Source organism: Arvicanthis niloticus, chromosome 20 (assembly GCF_011762505.2).
Source record: "Arvicanthis niloticus isolate mArvNil1 chromosome 20, mArvNil1.pat.X, whole genome shotgun sequence".
NCBI classification, from domain to species: domain Eukaryota; kingdom Metazoa; phylum Chordata; class Mammalia; order Rodentia; family Muridae; genus Arvicanthis; species Arvicanthis niloticus.
This window is the reverse complement of record NC_047677.1, coordinates 16,212,430-16,231,575: the sequence shown is the minus strand read 5'-3', so window position 1 is coordinate 16,231,575 and position 19,146 is coordinate 16,212,430. Positions and strand designations below refer to the sequence as shown.

Below are 19,146 nucleotides of genomic sequence, written 5' to 3'. Positions count from 1 at the left end.
ATGGGGAAGGACCCAGGTCACAGGGGGAAGACGGTGAACTGAGCAAGCCACGAAGAGCAAGCCAGTAGGAACTGTTCCTCCTTGGTCTCTGCTTCAGTTCCTGCCTCCAGGTTCCTCCCCCAACTTCCCTTCATGGAGGACTGTCAAGAGACCCTTTCCTCCTCATGCTTTTGGTCATGGTGGCCATCACACAATACAAAGCTAACCAGACAGTACATAAACAGCATCTGCAAACAAAGGTTTTCAACAACAATCTTCGCTTTATCCTCACCGTCTCTCTCTTAAAAGTCGGTGCTCTAAACTTGTGGTCCATTTGCTGACGTGGCTCTCTTTTTAAACAGTTGGTTTTCTAAAGATTGGCAAGAAATAAGGAAGCAAAGTGCTGTTTTAAAATACATTTGTGCTCAAAGCTGAACAGCAAGTGTAAGTACAATCTGAATGTAAGGCAGCAGACATGATTAAACAAACATTTGACTGCAGATGAAAAACGGCAAACACATGAAGAGCTTCTCTGGTCAACAACCATATTATTAGGGAAACACAAATTAGTATAAAATATAAAAAAGTTAATAATAAGAAAGGAAAATTACCACATACCTATTATAATGGAATTTTTTTTAAAAGTGATGACATCAAATATTGGCAATTTCTTATAAAGTGAAACATGTATTTATCATATGATCTAACAATTGCCATAGTGAAGAATCATCCTAGAAAAAAACTGTTCACACACACACACACACACACACACACACACACACACAACCAGCTTTATTTGTAATAACTGAAAAGGGGCAACAACCCAAATATCGTTAAGCAGGTGACCAGTTAAACTGTCGTGTGCCCTTAACATGGGCTCGTGTGTAAATTAAAAGTGAACATACAGCACTCAGACGGACTCAAGGGAAAAGGCAACCCCAAAGCTCAAACTGTCTAACTCTATTTGACGGTTTCCTCTTTGGGATATAGTCTCATTGCATAGCACAGGCTGGCCTCAAATCACGGTGAGTCCCACTCCTTAACCTCCAGTGGCTGGGGCCTGGGGGAGGGGTATGGTGGGGGAGGGGTGTGTGCCAATGAAGGAACTGTGTGAAGGAGCCTTAGAATAGGTGAACAGTTCTGTATCTTGATTGCTGTGAGGGGTACAGGAATCTACACATGTGATAAATCTATGTAACACTCGTACATCTCTCAGTTACCAATAGAATTATCCCTCTGCGTCTCTTCTGTTTCTAGAAGCCTTCAATGGGTGCCAACTACTTACAGAGTAGAAAGTTCAAATTCACCATGTCCCCCACCCCCCTTCTAGATAGGAGTCTCACTGTTTCCCAGGCTGGCCAGGAACTTCCTGTGCAGTCCAGGCTGGTCTTAAACACAGGAGCCTTTTGTCTTCGCCTTCTAAGTATAGGAACTGTAGCTGTACATCACCGCACCTGACTTTAAAAGTTAGCTTTTTTATTTTTGAGACAGCGTCTTCTTAGCCCAGGATGGCCCGACCCTACCTCTTCCTGCCTCAGCCTCCTGCATGCTGAGATTGCAGGTGTGCATCTGTGTCCCCAGCTGGGATTGCAGTTTCTTCTCTCCCCAGTGTGTCAGTCTTTAGGGTTCCCAGTGACTGCAGTGTGGGGGCTCCCAGCACTCTCCAGATGCTCTTCTGTCTAAGTGGTGCCATAAGACTCAACACCTCTCCTCCTGACCTTGAACTCCCAAACTATAAGCTGGAACTATAAGCACACGTCACCATGCTGGCTTATCTGTCTCTATCACTTAGAGGCTTTGGTCTATGAACTACATTATATGAGCTGAATATTTAACTGAGGACCTGGAGACACAGAATTAAAGACACATGGGAACTCCTGAACTCTGACCCCAGCTCCAGTGATGTCAGAGATCCTTTTATCTTTAAAGGGCACATCAGTATTCTCATCGCGTATGAATTTGACATCGGAATCACTACTTTTACAAAGTGACTGCTGTTCATTGCTCTCTCCTCTTTCAGAAGTTACACTTTCTGATATTTTCATATTCTCAGTTTGTACAATAAATATGAAGATAAACTATCTTATCAGATAAAAGATGACACTAATGAAATATTTAATAGAAGTCATTGTTCTGCTTATAAATTATTTATAGTGTTTTTTAATTGGATATTCAGTTCAGATCCCATTACTCAGACAAGACATTAAAAACAGATTAAGGAAATAAGCAAAGTAAGCATTTTTCTAATTATAAAATTATTTTTTCCTTTTCCATTTTTGTGTTGTGGTATATATTTACGTTTGTGTGTTTGTGGGCAGAGGTGCGAGGAGCAGACGTGTACATGCATGTGTGTACATGTTGAAGCCCAGGTTGATAATGATTATTGTCCTAGATTGCCTTTCTGCTTTATTTGTTGAAGGCAAGGTCCTTCCATCAAGCCCAGAGCTGAGATGGCTGATTTCCTAAGCCAGCTTGATGGGAAAAATGTTGAATTAAATATTTAATAAATAAACTCCTTCGGCAGGCTCACTGCCCACCCCAGTAGTTTGTGTTCCCAACTAAAAAACACACACAGCCTTTATATTTTTCTATGCCTTAAACAGCTCAGTAGCCGGGCCACTGCCTCACTTCCACGCGTTAATCCTGTGTTATTACTTACTAATTCTATGTTCTATCTTGGCTGCTCTGGACCCAGAGCGCTGCTCAATTGGGCCGCACTCTCCCGCCTCCTTCACGTGGTGGCCATGCCTCTCTGTCCTGCACTCTTCTCAGGCATGGCGCTTCTCCTCTCCTCCACATTCTCCTGGCATGGCAGGTCACCTTTATTTATTAAATATTTAATTCAACAGATGGCATCCAACATCTGGCAAGAACTCACTTTCAAAAACTAATTGGAGATTCCTGAATGGAATACAATACCTTTAAGATTAAGAGTCAGGGAGACCTGGGTCCTCCGTGGAGCCAGCAGTGTGGCTCTCTCCAACCTGACTTCTGAGCTCCTGCTGGACAAGGCAGGCCACAGAGAGCAGCCAGGACAAAATATAGAGTCCAGTAAGTAATAACTCGGGGTTATTGGCGGGAGGTGGATTAACCATGTGGAGGTGAGGCAGTGGCCTGGCTACTGAGCTGTATAAGGCATAGCAAAATATAAAGGCTGTCTGTGTGTCTCTTTCATTCGGGACCATAAAGCATTGAGGTGAGGTGGGTAGTGAACCTGTTGCTAGGATTTATTTATTAGATATTAAATTCTACAGAGAAATCCCTTGTGTTTACTTTCAAACCTCAAATTACATGGAGGCCACCATGCTCACCAGGTGGACTGAATCCCTCATGCTCGCTCAGCAAACACATTACTTCCCACTGAGCCATCTCCTCAACTCTGAGTAGAGTTACAAAATTCATCTAAAAAATTGTTAAGGGTCCAGTGAAACGGCTCAATGTGGAAAGGCTCCAAGAACCCGAGTTCAAACTCTAGAGGCCACCAGGTAGAAAAGCACCTGTAAGCTGTCCTCTAACATCCAGACACATGCCATGATGACACATGCACACTTACAAGCACAAGCACACACACACACACACACACACACACACACACACACACACACACATACACACACACACACCACTAAATGTAGAAAAGAAAACAGCCAGATAGCCAGGTGTAGTACATAATCCCAACCATTTGGGAGGCTTAGGCAGAACTGAATTAAAAGTCACTCCAGGCTACATGGCAAGTCTGAGGCCAACCAGCGTTACTAGTGTATAACCCTGTCTCAAATATTAATATATAAAATTTAAAATATTTGTTTTTACTGTATATAAAATTATATAAAGCTACATTTAGGATTTTTAAATTTTTATTTTATTTTTTTTATACATAGAGCCTCACCATATACCCCAGGCTAGCTTGGATTTCTCTATGTGGACCAGGCTGGTTTTAAACTCACAGAGCTCTGCTTGTCTGTGCCTCTCTAGTGAGGGAATGAAACGTGTGCCATCATACAACACCTTTTAAACAATGTCACCAATACATTTTGTTAATAGTTTAAAACTTAAAAAAGGACTGGGCTCCTAGCTGGCACAGAGGGCTGCTGCCCATCACAGGCTCTTCCTGGCAGACTCTGCTGCCCCGTCACAGGTTCTCCCTGGCAGACTCTGCTGCCCATCACAGGCTCTCCCTGGTAGACTCTGCTGCCCCATCACAGGCTCTTCCTGGCAGACTCTGCTGCCCATCACAGGCTCTCCCTGGCAGACTCTGCTGCCCCGTCACAGGCTCTTCTCCAGCTGGCATCCAAATGGAGAGCTAAGTCCAGTACACTCCTGATACTGCTTTTCTTTAGTCTAGATCTTGTGGAACTTCTTATCCTTACACTGAAAATCTCCATTAACTGACTTCTGTCTTGGCATCCCTGCTGCATGCCTCTGGTAATTGGGATGAGAATGGCCCTGTGTCTTGGCATCCCTGCTGCATGCCTCTGGTGGTTGGGATGAGAATGGCCCTGTGTCTTGGCATCCCTGCTGCATGCCTCTGGTGGCTGCGATGAGAATAGCCCTGTGTGCTCATATTTGAAAGCCTCATCATCAGAGAATGAAACTACTTGAGAAGGATCAGGAGGTGCGGCCTTGCTGGGGTGGGCGTGTCACTGGGGTTTCAGAAGCCCACAGCAGGCCCAGTGTCTGTCTCTCTGCATGCTGTCTATGGATCAGGACATAATGCCCTTGACGGCTGCTCCAGCAGAGGCCTGCTTGCTCTCCACCATGATAACAATGGCTTAAAACTCTGAAACTGTAAGCAAGCCTCCAATTAAATTTTTTGTTTCAAATTTAATTTAAATGCTTTGCCTTGGTCATAGTCCCTTCACAGTAGTATAATAGTTATAACAGTAACTAAGACAATGTCATTTATCATAATGTCTTCTAAACCATTCTGCAAAGAAGCAGAAAACGCAGCACTAGAGAGGCATATATATCTAAATAAAAATAAAGGGTGAATAAATATATATGAGGAAGCTAGCAAGTATCATCTGGGATAAGTTGTATATAATGTACCTTTGGTAGTTTCTTCTTTTCCTTACAATGCTTTGAATTCGAAACTGTGGACATTAAAATTTTGCTGATTTCAAATCCAGTTTGAAGCTACAAAATTAAAGAGACAATTGACAAGACTGACCTGTAGCAAGCTTCTTTATATATAATGAAAGATAAGATCTCAGCTTTTAAGGATAAGGTACTTTCTGAGAGCAAAGCATTGCTTAGTTGCGATGGGGTCAAAGCAGGATTACATGAGCCCAGGTTTCAGGCCAGCCTAGGAGGCATAGTGAGACTCCATGTTGAAAAAAGAAAAGAAAGAAAACAAAACTAAATAAAAAACCCTTTAATAACAAAAAAAGCTCAAAACCTAGAAATTGTTTTGGGAAAGAATATCCTAATATGTTGGTTTGGTCACGTGTGTATATCAAACTGAGACTAAAGCATGTGAGGGGTCAATGCTCTCAAAGGAGAGGATGCATACGTGCACACTGGCAGAGTAGTGAAGTGTATGGAGGTGCTGTTACCACAGTAGAAACAGAGACAGTAGTAACGATCCAGGATGCCAAGCCTGAGTGTAGACTAGGGTCACAGCATGAGCGTGAAGCATGCGAGGACCCGAAGTCACTTAGAGATAAAGGATGCTGCTTACCTCACAGGCTTTGTCTTGAAACAGCCTGCGCTGATGCTCCTCCTCCTTTAGTTTTTCTTCTAGATATTTAATCTTATCCTGCAAGAGAAGCAACATGTATGAAAACCAGAGCCCAATGTCCTTCATTTCAAGAGGGTTCTAGGGGTCCAGACTTTTCAGAGCTAGCAAGTTAGAACAGACAGTAAGAAAAAGGACAGGCAAAAGATTCCAAGACGTCTCTTGGCTTTCTACCTATGCGTCCTTCCTGGCTACTGTACATGAGGAAAGCAAAGTGAAAACAAATAAACCCACAGCTCTATCCACGACCACCATCAGATCCACAGAGGATAAACCCAGTCTTTATTCTCAGCCAACAGCACCACAGAGAAGCTTCCAAAAATTCAGTGTCGGCCGTGTGCATGTGATGGGGACAGTGTTGGCCATGTGCACGTGATGGGGACAGTGTCGGCCGTGTGCACGTGATGGGGACAGTGTCGGCCGTGTGCACGTGATGGGGACAGTGTCGGCCGTGTGCACGTGATGGGGGACAGTGTCGGCCGTGTGCACGTGATGGGGGACAGTGTCAGCCATGTGCACGTGATGGGGGTGGAAGAGAAAGAGAACTCAGAAATGGAAGGCATGGCCCAGGTTGCTTAAAAGCTCAGTGCTACACTCTGTCAAACAAGGATTATAATAAACACGAGGGCCTAGAATGATGGCCCATCGGGTAAAGTATCTGTTGTGTGGATCTGATCACTTGAGTTTGATCCCTGGAACCACACAGAAATAGAAGGAGAGAAGCAATTCCACAAAGGCGTCCGTTAACCTCCACACATATGTCAGGCACACATGCATCCCACCCTCTCATTCACATACACAGTAAAAAACTTAAGGTTTTTTTTTTTTTTTTTTGGTTTTTCGAGACAGGGTTTCTCTGTGTAGCCCTGGCTGTCCTGGAACTCACTCTGTAGACCAGGCTGGCCTCGAACTCAGAAATCCGCCTGCCTCTGCCTCCCAAGTGCTGGTTTATTATAGGTGTGTGCCACCACCACCTGGCCAACTTAAAGTATTTTAAAGAGTAACAAACATGAAAAGGTAAAAGTGCAAGGTGATGAAACAATGTGAAAAGGACGATGCACACATGGGCACACTCTATACTATATGCACACGCACACTGTATACCTTACACATGCACACTCTATACCTTACACACACACACACACACACACTCTATACCTTACACATGCACTCTATACTATATACACATGCACACTGTATACCTTACACACACACACACACACACACACACACACACACACACACACACACTCTATACCTTACACATGCACTCTATACTATATACACATGCACACTGTATACCTTACACATGCACACTGTATACCTTACACACACACACACACACACTCTATACCTTACACATGCACTCTATACTATATACACATGCACACTGTATACCTTACACACACACACACACACACACACACACACACACACACACTCTCTACCTTACACATGCACTCTATACTATATACACATGCACACTGTATACCTTACACACACACACACACACACACACACACACACACTCTATACCTTACACATGCACACTCTATACTATATACACACGCACACTGTATACCTTACACACACACACACACACACACACACACACACACTCTATACCTTACACATGCACTCTATACTATATACACACGCACACTGTATACCTTACACACACACACACACACACACACACACACACACACTCACTCTATACCTTACACATGCACACTCTATACTATATACACATGTGTAGTGGGAGATATTTAAATCTCCAACCCAAATATGACCGGTCAATGAAGACACAACTCAGTAATTATGAATATATTCTGTAAGTCTAGATTGGGCAGATACCCCTACACTACTCTGTTCCCCAGCTATGAGACCCTTATAACTTAAGGATTTTCCGGACCCTGCGTCTGTCCTTCCACTTCTTGCTTCCCAGTCCTCTCCTTCATCGTCTTCTTCCTCCATGTCTTCCTCCAGTCCCCCCTCTGGTCTCTTCCACCTTTATTTCTCCACCTCCCCTTCCTCTGCCCAATTACTGGCTCCAGCTTTTATTTTACAAATTAAGATGGGCAGAAGGCTCACCAGAATTCACCTGTGTAATGACTCACACCTCCTCTGCAGCCCTTCACAGGAAAGGGGAATTAGTATCAAAATACAAGGCCAGGGCTATCCACAACACACATGCACACTGTATACCTTACACATGCACTGTATACCTTACACACACCCACTCTATACCTAACACATGCACACTCTATACCTAACACATACACTCTATACCTTACACACACACTGTATATCTTACACATGCACACACTACACATTACACACATGCACACTCTATACCTAACATACACACACACTATACCTTACACACACACTGTATACCTTACACATGCACACACTACATATTACACACACGCACACTCTATACCTAACACATACACTCTATACCTTACACACACACTGTATACCTTACACATGCACACATGCTATACCTTACACACAAGCACACTCTATACTCTATACATGCACACTCTATACCTAACACACTTGTGTACTCTATACCTTACACGTGCACACATGCTATACTTTACACACATGCACTCTATACCTAATACTCTATACCTTACACATACACATTCTATACCTTACACACACACACTCTATACTTTATACACATGCACGGTATACCTTACACACGCACATACTCTATACCTTATGCCCACCATATTATGACAGAAGTGTCAAAGGAAGGGGCTTCTGAGTATTGGAGCATAAGAGGGCCTACAAAGAGGAAAAGCGCTTCTGAAGCAATTCTGTGAAATGAGAAGGTCTTGGGGGAGGAGGAGAGGGATACAGGATAGGTGTAATCATATGCAGTAAAGGCTACCTTCTACTATACTTTGGGTCATATACCTGCCAAATGGAAATGTTCCATCACCTTAGAAGCCAAACTCATCCTTTGGTATCAGAAGGCAAGCTCACTTATGCCATGCCAGCATATACTGTCTCCGTGGGTAGGATTCACCTGGGTTACTCAGAGTTGGGCATGAACTGCTCTAATCTTTGACTGTCCATTCACACACAATGGCAGCTTTGCTTCGCTCCTGGCACCGTGGCTACAGAGACAAGCAGAGACTCACCTCCGCATTCTGCTGAGTTGCCGTCAGTCTCAAACACTCTTTTTCTAAGACATGGAGCTTTTCAAGTTTTGCGTGCAGCTTCATCTGATCTTGTTCTTTTTCCCTTTGAAGCTGAGCCTGGAGAAGAAAAAAAAACAAATTCTAAATTTGGCAAGTGATGCCAATGGATCAAGAATAACATAATTTCTGAGAAATCAAAACATGACATAAATTGGTTGCTAGAAGCATGTACACACATGTATATATATTAGGAACTTATGAGTAGAAAACAAGAAAATCAGATCCTTTTAAGGAGCCACTGTAAGAGGTGATGGACATGTTGCTGACTTAGCACTGGCAGAATAAATTCCTCTTTGCATCTTTCTAGAACACTGGCATTAGGGAAAGTATCACAGCAAAAAAGATGAGGTGTGTGTGATTCGTAGGTGACCAAGCTGACCACTGCCCCAGGCTCCCTGACTCAACAGAGAACAGCAAAGACAGAAAACATGAAGAAAGTCACCTGTGCACACACATGGACACTGTTTTACAGGACTGTTTATTACAACATCACGAGGACAACTGACGAGAGGCAAGGGAGACCGGTACATGCTTTCCTGTGAACATAAAATGGCTCTAAATGGGAAAGCCACTAAGTAAGGCAAACTGAAAAGCAGGCAGGAAGAGAGCAGCTTTGGAGACCCTGCATCTCAAAGAAGAGATGGGAGTAAGACAGAATGCCCGCTGGAAGAATAAAGGCTAAAAATAGTCCAAATGTAATATAAAATAGACAGATTAACAGTGTCCAGGAATGGCGTATTGGGAGAATTCTGGGTGCTTGTGAGAAAACTCCAAGAGAACAAGACAAGAGTCTTGTGACCTCGGTTCCTTCAAACCATGGACCTGTTCTTGTACCGTGCTTTAGTGCTCCTCCCAGGTGCAGTGGACAGGGGTGAGTCTACTCAGTGCTGCTTGCTGCTGTTAATTCAGTTAAAGGTTTCAACTATCCTTTACGTGCCTCTATGGAAGTAGGTTTTTGCCACACGTGGTTTGTCCCTGGGATTATATACACAGCTTGAACTCGTGAGAACTTTACTCAAGTGACCTTGCTTAAGCCTCAGAATATAAGTTGTCTGATGCTCTGAATAGAGTTGGCTCTTGCATGAGACTTTAGTTGGCTTCATTTATTGCAGTTCTCAACCTTTTTAAAGCTGCTACAACCCTTTAATACAGTCCCTCATGTTTTGGTAACCCCCAAACATAAAATTTTGTTGCTGCTTCCTAACTGTAATCTTCTACTTTTACGAATTGTAAGGTAAGTATCTGATATACAGGATATCTGATATTTGACTCTAGTAACCACAGACTATAGGTTGACAACCATTGAATTGGCTCCATCCTCCCAGACCCTCCCCAGAGTGGTAAACAGTACATCAAATATCAAACTCCTAAAACTCAGTAATAAAGAGGATATCTTACCAGCATCCTGAGAAACAGAAACACACCACAGACAGAGAAATGAAGGTAAGCATGGCCACAGGTATATGAAAGCTGAATCTAACTCACACAACATCTTTAATGCGCTGAAAATGTAAGGTTGGGCCTTGTGGTACACTCCTGTGATCACAACACAGAAAATGTTGAGGCAGGAGGATCATCCTGAACCAGAGGCCAACCTAGGCAGTATAGCAAGGTCAAGGCTAGTCTGCACTGTAGAGACTCATCTCAAAACAAACAAAACCAACTCTTCCAAAACGACAAAATAATAATAATTACACAGGGCAAGAAAGACAGCTCAGAGGGTAAAGGGCTTGCTGTCAATCCTGGAATCACGAAAGAAGCCGAGTAGGGTGGCGCGTCTGTAAGCAGAAGCAAGAGACTGCATGGAGACTCACGGGCCAGCCAGCACGGAATATGCAGTTCAGCTGCAGAGACAATGAGGCAGAGTCGGCCTCAAGGCAAAAGAAGGAGAAAACAGATTTCTGAAATGTGTGCCATCACGTGCACACACATAACGCACCTATACACACATACATACAAAACTGACAAAAATACAAAAGCCATAAGCTAGAATTCCGTATCTAGCAAAAAATATCACCCACAAATATGTATGAAATAAAGTGTTCTCCAGGTAAATAGATGCTACGACACTTTTTGGCATTATTATTTTTTTCTTCAGATTGAAAGAAAATCTATGCAAAGAAGTGAAAAGCAGTGGAGATGTAATAAGTATATACTTTCCTTTGTAAGTTCCCTTAAAGGGTAATCGATGATTTAAAAGAACCAATAATGAACTATGGGTTGTTTTTATAACATGTAAAAATAAAAAGAATGCTGTAGTACAAACTAGAGGCACACAGTAGGAAGCTGTAGTACAAACTGGAGGCACACAGTAGGAAGGATCTTTCATACTTTAATACCAATTTATGTCAGACAGTGGCAACTTATAATACCTATGTCTGGAGGAAGAAGAGACAATAATATTTAAAAAGATATCACTAGAGCTGGGTGTAGTGATTCATGCCAGAAATACAAGTCTGTTGGGAGGCTGAGAGGGGAGGACTGTGGGTTCAAACCCACCCTGGCACTAGAGTGTGATCTCGCTCCAAAATAAAGAAACAAATAAAAATAAGTGAGTGACTGGAGTAAGTCAGCAGTAAAGCACTGGCCTGGTATGTGCGGTGCCCAGGATGAATTCTGTGCAACACACACACAAGCATGCATGCACACGAAGAAGCTACTAGTAAGATCTGAAATTATTTTTAAGTGAATGAAATGAAAATAAACATGACCAAACTCTGTCAGATGCAGTCAAAAAGTAGAGATTTGATCACTTCAGCTACAAAAATAATAGTTCAAAGAATGAAAGGAAACCTCTTGGGTGAGGGAGATTAGAAACTGAACTGAGTGCCCTGGGACGACTCAGACAACAGAGAAGAGGCTACTCCAAAGAGAGCAAGTCCCAATGGAGGCGGCAGGACAGGGAAGGAGTGCAAACAAGGGCCTGGGGGCACATATAGGGACCACAGGGCTTCAGCTGTGGCTCTCAAGCAGGGGGAGGGAGACTCTTGAAAGCTACCAATCCATTTGGGGAATTTCTCTGATGGCGATTCCTCTTGTGTGACAGGTCAGCATCAAGGAAGTCCTCTGTCACTCCCCATTTTAGAGGGCCGGGGCATCTCTACCACATGGGAACCAGTCTACTGTTTTAGACTGAGCTGTTGTGGGGACCTGAAAAACGAGAACACCTACGAGGCTGGCACCAGGGAGGGAGCACGGTTACAGCTCAGTGAGGGGAAGAGCACGCATGGTGAAGGACTTGGACTTGAGATGTTAGGAGTCCAGGCTGCAGAAAGCTGGGCTCTGGCAGGAAAGGATGTGGTGGATGGGGCTCCGCCTCCTGTGGATGAGAGCAGATGCCACTGCCTGAAGAAAAGTGTGGACAACTGACAGGCCTGAGCTTGAGGGCAGTGGGTACCTGACCCCTGGAGCCACCGTGTAAGAACCAGGTGTGGGGCCCTCGGCCCTCCTTCACCAACTCAGACACCGAGGTACTCTTCTGCTGCTAAACCCTAACACCAAGTACTGCAGGCCAGCAAGAGCGAGCCCTGAATCCCAGCAGAGTGTGGTTCGGCTGCATGTCTCCCTCACAGCAGTCCACGTGGAGCAGGGTGAGAAAGCATGGGGACCAGGCAGCCCACAGATTTCAGGGTCTGCTCGCTTCTGCTATGCACGTATTTGAATTTTCACCTAAACAAATGTTAACTTCCTAGCATACTGTGGGTCATTTTCTTACCATTTTCTATTCTGTGTCATTACTCAGTCTGAGGTGTGTTTTTTATCTCTTGTTCAGTGGTAGTGCTGTTTTTTCCTCTCTGAGTGTGACTGAGAATTAAATCCTTAAGGCTGCTCACTAAGATCCCCAACTAAAACCAGAAGACATTCTATACCAACAGATATGTAAACCACAAGAAGCATAAAAAGGGGAATTCAGCACCCCCAAAGATCAACTAACAAGTCTAAGTAAATGAAATGCTGAAGACAGAGTCAAAGCCTGCTGGCTACCAAGGGAAAACGCACAGCGGCTTCAAAGAACACAAAGCAGAAAGGCCGTGAATCAGGTGGGTGAGGCAGTAGGAATAAGAAAATCAGGGAAGAAATAGAGATTTAGGGGAGGAAAATGGAAGAAACGCCTGAAATACAAAATCCAATTAGCAGAACTAAAAGCACAGGGGGAACATGAGACACACGATCCAGCAGAGTAAGAATATCAGGAGGGGAAGAAAAGGCAGAGGAAATACACACACTTCAGTAAAGCAAGCGTGCAAGCACAGACACACTTAGGACAGGAACTCGGACTGGATCTAAGGCTCCCTCAGGCAGAAGCACCTGAGATAAAAGCTAATAGCTAATCTTCCTTGCCAACTTGACTGGATGGAAGATTGCCATGGAAATGGTGTGCCTGTGAGGATGTGTACAGAGAGGTTTAGAGAGAAGACTCTCTTATTATTCCATTGGGTGGGGGTCCCAAACTGAATAACAAGGAGAAGGAAGCAGAGCTTCCAGACTGGATACAATGTGACCAGCAGCCTCCCATTCCTGCGTCTGTTAGAAATAAGTTTGGGGTTGAAAAGAAAGAAACCACTCCTGAAGTGTCTGACAAGGCAAACATTAGTCTCCAGAAGTGTGCTGCACACCAAGCAGAAGAACAAGCACAGGACAGGAGCTTGGTTTTTTATTCTAACTCAGGAGGCAACTGTGTCTTTTGCCCGTTGGCTGGGGTCCAACCTCACAGTCTTTTGCAATCGTCTAGTCAGAGAAAAATCGGTGCCCAGGAAATGAAGGAGGAAGGGGTGAGTGACTTTAATCCAAGAATGTAGGAGGACTGTGTAAACAGAGGCTTTACTGGGTATGTATGTGTTTGGTGGGGTAATTAATACATTTATATAAAAGTTTTTTAAGGTAGAAGAGGCAGAAATAGTCGAGTTTTGTTTTCAACACGTTTCATCATATTTGGTGGGAAAAACTTATATTCAGTGTTTCTTATCCTACCATGATGGTCTGTATACTCAGGTGTGTGTCCGGGTGCTTGTGTGGGTGTTTGTCACAACAAGAAAGTAACTGATGCGGGCAGTTGGTCCTGGGGAGTGGGGTGCTGCAAGTGATTCACCTGACTACATAGGTTCTTAGTGTCTGGAAATAGTTTATGGGAAGGATCTGAAAGAGTTTGGAGCTGTCACTTAGAAGTCCTGGAATCCGACAATCAGAGCTTAGTGGCCATTTGGGGAGGTTCAGAAGGCAAGAAAGTAAGAAAACAGATAAATACAGTGGTGTCCCAGTTCATGGAATTCCAAAGAGGAGCACGACTTGATAACAGGAAGTGAGTTAGAGACCTTAGCACTATAGTCTGGTGATGACTCTGGACTCATACTGCACATGTCCTGAGGGCTGCCATGAGGCTGAATTCACAAGTAGAGACCAGGGCTGAAGACAGCTCAGCAGTTAAGAACACTGGCTATTCCTGCAGGACTTGGGTTTGATTCCCAGCACCCACATCTGGTGGCTCATAACTCTCTGTAACTCGAGTTCCAGGAGACCCAAGGCCTTCTGGACTATTTGTATAGCTACACATGTGCACGCGTGCGCGAGCGCACACACACACAAATAAAATAAACCCTTTAAAAAGTAACATTAATTTGTTGGGCAGAGGAAAATTTCAAGGGAACATTGTATTCACATTATGCCATGGTTACTGTTCACTGCTTTGAGAAAAAGCAAGAAGTCAGCCAGAAACATATGAAAATGGGCAGTGTAGTCAGGAGTTGATGTTGCTGCCAAGGTGGGGTGGACAGATATTAGCCACATCAAGGATATGAGGGTCAGACCTGAGCCCTGCAAGGTTCCAACTTGAGAAAATGCAAGTTCATTTGAAACAGGGAGTTTGAACTGGGAAGCCATTAGAAGGGTTCGCTGCTCCAACAGAACTGTGTAGGCACACAGAGCTCACCCTGCAGGGTGGCCAACAAGGTGAAGTCCACACGGCTGGGACCATACCAACATCGCTGGAGCTGGAGGGGCAGGTCCTCAGGCTGTTGGAGCTTAGATGGTTCTACCTCAGCCCCAGCTGCCACGCATGCAGCCTGAGGCTTGCTGTTGGCCCTGCTGGTTCCCAGCCTTGCTCTGCTCTGTTCTTTCCTTGCCATGACCCCAACCCTCTCTTTTTTAAGGGGAATGTTTGCTGTGTACCGCTGTATGCTGGGCATACATAAAAGCTCATGTGCACAGCTATCAAGCCTATAAGGAATGCAACTGTGGTGGTCAGTCTTCATTGGCAACTTGATTGGACTATCACCATGGAAACATGCTTATATGGGGATTGTTGCCAGAAACACTTAAATCAGTAGGGAAGGACTATCCTGAATATAGGTGGCATCATCCATTGGCTGGGGTCCTGGCAAATAAAAAGGAGAAAGATACAGAGCATTGGTCCCGTCGCTCTGCTTCCTGATGAAGAAGATGCAGTGTGAGCAGCTGCCTCACAGTCCTGCAGCCAAGCCTTTCCTGCCACAGACTTTTCTTGACAGACTACCACACTGTGAAACTATGAGCCCAAATAAACCACTCCTTTGCTCTTCCTGCTTTCGTCAGGCATACTGTACTAGAAATGGAAAAGTAAACAGTCAGAGTCATGACAAAATATTCTTCACATCTAGGGAAAGAAATGGATATCCAATGTGAGGAAGGATTTTTCCCCTACAAAGGTAGTTAGCTCAACAAGGCTCAAACTTATGTTTCCTGAAGCTTCCTTCTCATTTCTGCCAGTTAGCCTATCCCATCAGATTGTGAAGTCAAGCTCGCAGCAGTGGGATGAGATGCCATCATCACCTGTGGCAGGGATAATGTGTGTTGGCCAAAGGGGCTACTTACTAGTCCAGTTCTGGTTCTAGAGTAAGAACCTTTTTTCAAAAAGAAATCACATTGCCCAATTTCATGTTCATTTTTCATGTGTCCCTTTGTGCAGCATTGACATTATTTTTCCCTAACTTTAAAATAAAAGGGGCCCTTAGGAATCCAAACTGGCATGCCCAAAGAAGAGCCTTTCTATATCACAATTAGAAGACCAGAACTACAGAAGAAATGATACTACAAGCAGCAAGAAAACATGGCAACAAAGACAAACACATCAGAATAATATCAAACCTCTCAGCCAAAGTCCTAAAAGCCAATAAAGCATGGAGTGATATATTTTAAACCCAAAACATGAAAAAATATATTCGACAGGTACAAACTCAAGTCCTTTATGTCCACTGAGACAGAGAAACCCAGCACACGGGACATAAAAACCAACATGAAGTCAGCCTTTATGTTAGTTGGGAGTATGCTGAGAAGGAAACTATGACAACAGTCCCATCCACGGGGCTTAGGAGGTGAGCCCAGTGGGAGACACTGTCATAGGATCATGGCCCTAGCCTCCACCTTCACTGCTCCTGCTTACTGATGGCATGGTGAGTGTCTTCATTTCCTGTATGTCCCTGATAGGATACCACAGGCCCAAAGCAACCACCAATGGTTAAACGGAAATACACATTAAGCACTTTACTTATTTATTACTAATTTATTTATTTATTGAGACATGGTCTCTCCATGTAGTTTTGGAACTCGCTCTGTAGATCAAGCTAGCCTTGAGCTCATAAAGATTCCCCTGCCTTAGCCTCCAGAGCATCAGGATTAAAGACCTATATCACCACATCTGATAACCGTTTCACTTTATAAGGTGATTATCTTAGGTGCCTCTTGACTGTGTGGTATGGCTTTAATTTTTAATCACTTTTGAAAACTGCTCAGCTATAATCTCTTTACATCATTTTCCTCTCCACTTTTTAAGCTCCAGTCACATATCCATATAGAGCTTTTTCACCAGATCTCATGTGCTACCTTTTCCTGTTTTCTGAATTTACTACAATTCTGTCCCTTTATTGGTCTGGGTCGCACATGCCCATTTCTTGAATTCTGTCCGCTGACCATCTAGTAGATCTACTAGTTCTAAATTTCATTCGTAGGTATTTTATTCTTTCTCAAATTGGCTTGACCACATTATGGTTTCTAATACGTGACCGAAAATTTCCTCTTCCTCCTCAGCTCCTCTCTCCTTCTTTCTGAGATAGTCTAATTATGTTGTCCAGAGCGGGCTGGAGCTTCTCAGCTCAGTGGTCATCAGTGTTCTAGCTGCACCACCCCCGTTCCTGACTACTGTGAGCAAAGAGATGCCAAGCCGATGTCTGTCAGAGCCACACCTTACTCAAACTGATTTGTAAGCGTGTCTATGTGTCCTATGGATGCTGATCCCATTCAGGAGCTCCATCTTCTGCCTAGTTGGTTTGGATTGAAAGTTTCTCAATGTGTTGGAGAAAGGGTTATGAATAATCTGAGGTCCCTAAGCACACTGGGAATCCAGAACCACTGTAATTGGTTTTAGGCTTTAGTGTCTAACGTTTTCTAGGCTGCTCCTACCGGGAACAGGGTTTGACCTGGGTTGTTTACTTTCTTATTAAACTTCACAAAGCCTAGTATTTCCCAGGCTTTTTGCTTGATGATGGCCTTAAACTGACTTCCTGAACCAGAAGGGCACTTGTCAGAAGGACTGTCTCAACTATGCTGCAAAGTCACAAATGCCTTCAGAAGAAACGAGCCACCGCAGATGGAACTTTTGGGATTTAAATCTGCAGAGTCTGAAATGGTGGCTTTGAAATGCCTCATTAGGCCTGTCTGCTTTCTCCTCCCTCCCGTAGCCCTCCTCCACCTCTCACTTCTTTCTTATGCTGCTTCACAGATTATCTGTTAAGTTTTTCTTGTTGCATTGCAAAAATGTTGGCCTAAACAGCAGTCTACCACTGCTGTAGGTGACAATCTCCTAGACATACACTTATCATAGACATATCCTGCTATGGTTATAACATGAAATTTTTTCCATGCTATATTCTTCAAAAGCTTATTAAGTTATATTAGCATTCCTCAAGGGACAATATGCTTACCTGCTGTTCTAGAATCACAGTCTTTTCTCGCTCTACATTGAGAACCATCCTCTTTGTATATTCCAATTGCTTCTCTAGAAGAATACAACGAGACTGGGCCGAGCTTAACTGTATGCTGATATCTGTGCAAAGACAAAAATAATGAGCTAATTAGCTGATTAGGACAGAGATCAGAGTCAGTATGTAAACTCGACCCAATGCTAAAAGTGACTTTGTGTGTGCATGGTGTGTGCTGTTCAGATGTCTCACTTTCTGATTCTCATCCTTCATTCTATCTGCTAGGTGAAACACAGAGGCTTTATTTATGTGTGCGTGAATATTTATGTGTGTGAATGCTTTAGAAGGAAAACAAAAAAGTTTCGAGGAAAAGTTATACAAAGAACGCACACTCTACATTTCTTATCTAATGTTCTTTTTCATAATTTCCATAGACTTATCTCTTCTAATTAATTCTGGGTTCCTCAAGTTGAATAAAATTATTTTCCATTCATTTTTATGTTGTTTAAGTACTACCAATGCTTTATTGTTAATCAAAAACATAAGCATTTTAATGATATTTACAGGCTATGCTGGGTTTTATTATTTTTTCTAAAAATATTCTAACTTCTAGACACAAGTTGCCTAAGTGTTTCTGTTAATGAATGATTTATTTAAATAATAAATACTTATGAACTCGGGGCTGGGATGCAGCTCAGTTGATAAGTGCTCCAGTCCCCTGCACTGCACAAACAGAGGATGGCGGGCGGTGACACCTGCAATCCCAGTACTTGGGGCAGAAGCAGGAAAGCAGTAGGGTCTGAAGTGCAAGGTCAACCTTGGCTACAGCAAGTTCAAGGCCAGCCTGGAGGACACGTGAGGGAAACCTCTGACCCCTAAATGTATTTGAGCTAGGATAAGAGATACAATGCATGTAAGTTCAAAGTTACATTAGTTTCCCACAGATATCAAATGCCTAGGAGCAAGGCCTTATGGGTTCTGTGACAGAAGAGCTGAGACAGTTGAGTCAGCTCAGCTGGGCTTCCTGTTCTCAGACTGTAAACTCTGGCGACCCCACATGCCTGAGAATCACAGTCCTTTCACCTTTCTTCTGCTTAATCAGCTCCTGGTGTGCCAGGTTCCTCTCGTTGCTCTCCATCTCCAGGGCCTTCTTATACTGCGCTGCTTCTCTGGACAGAAGGTTCAGGTTGTCTTCAGCCTGCGTCCTCTCCAGCTCGAGACGACGAATCTTTTCCTGGAGAGTTTTTAATGCTGAAACAAGAGC

The 19,146-nt window shown here is 43.6% G+C and overlaps 1 protein-coding gene across 20 annotated transcripts in view; it reads right to left on the bottom strand.

Annotated features, from left to right (window-relative positions):
• The window catches only part of Cep57l1 (centrosomal protein 57 like 1), a 74,290-nt gene that overhangs the window by 5,303 nt on the left and 49,841 nt on the right, over positions 1 to 19,146 (bottom strand). For 17 of the 20 annotated variants that reach the window (XM_076916974.1, XM_076916977.1, XM_076916967.1 and 14 more), the window contains 6 exons: positions 18,966 to 19,145; positions 17,886 to 18,007; positions 8,875 to 8,991; positions 5,660 to 5,737; positions 5,029 to 5,115; positions 272 to 349 (listed from right to left, as the gene is read on the bottom strand). In XM_076916974.1, coding sequence (XP_076773089.1) covers positions 272 to 349; positions 5,029 to 5,115; positions 5,660 to 5,737; positions 8,875 to 8,991; positions 17,886 to 18,007; positions 18,966 to 19,145 — 662 coding nt within the window. The remainder of the gene's footprint in view (positions 1 to 271; positions 350 to 5,028; positions 5,116 to 5,659; positions 5,738 to 8,874; positions 8,992 to 17,885; positions 18,008 to 18,965; position 19,146) is intronic. The other 3 variants (XM_076916962.1, XM_034524873.2, XM_076916978.1) reach the window with 3 other exon arrangements.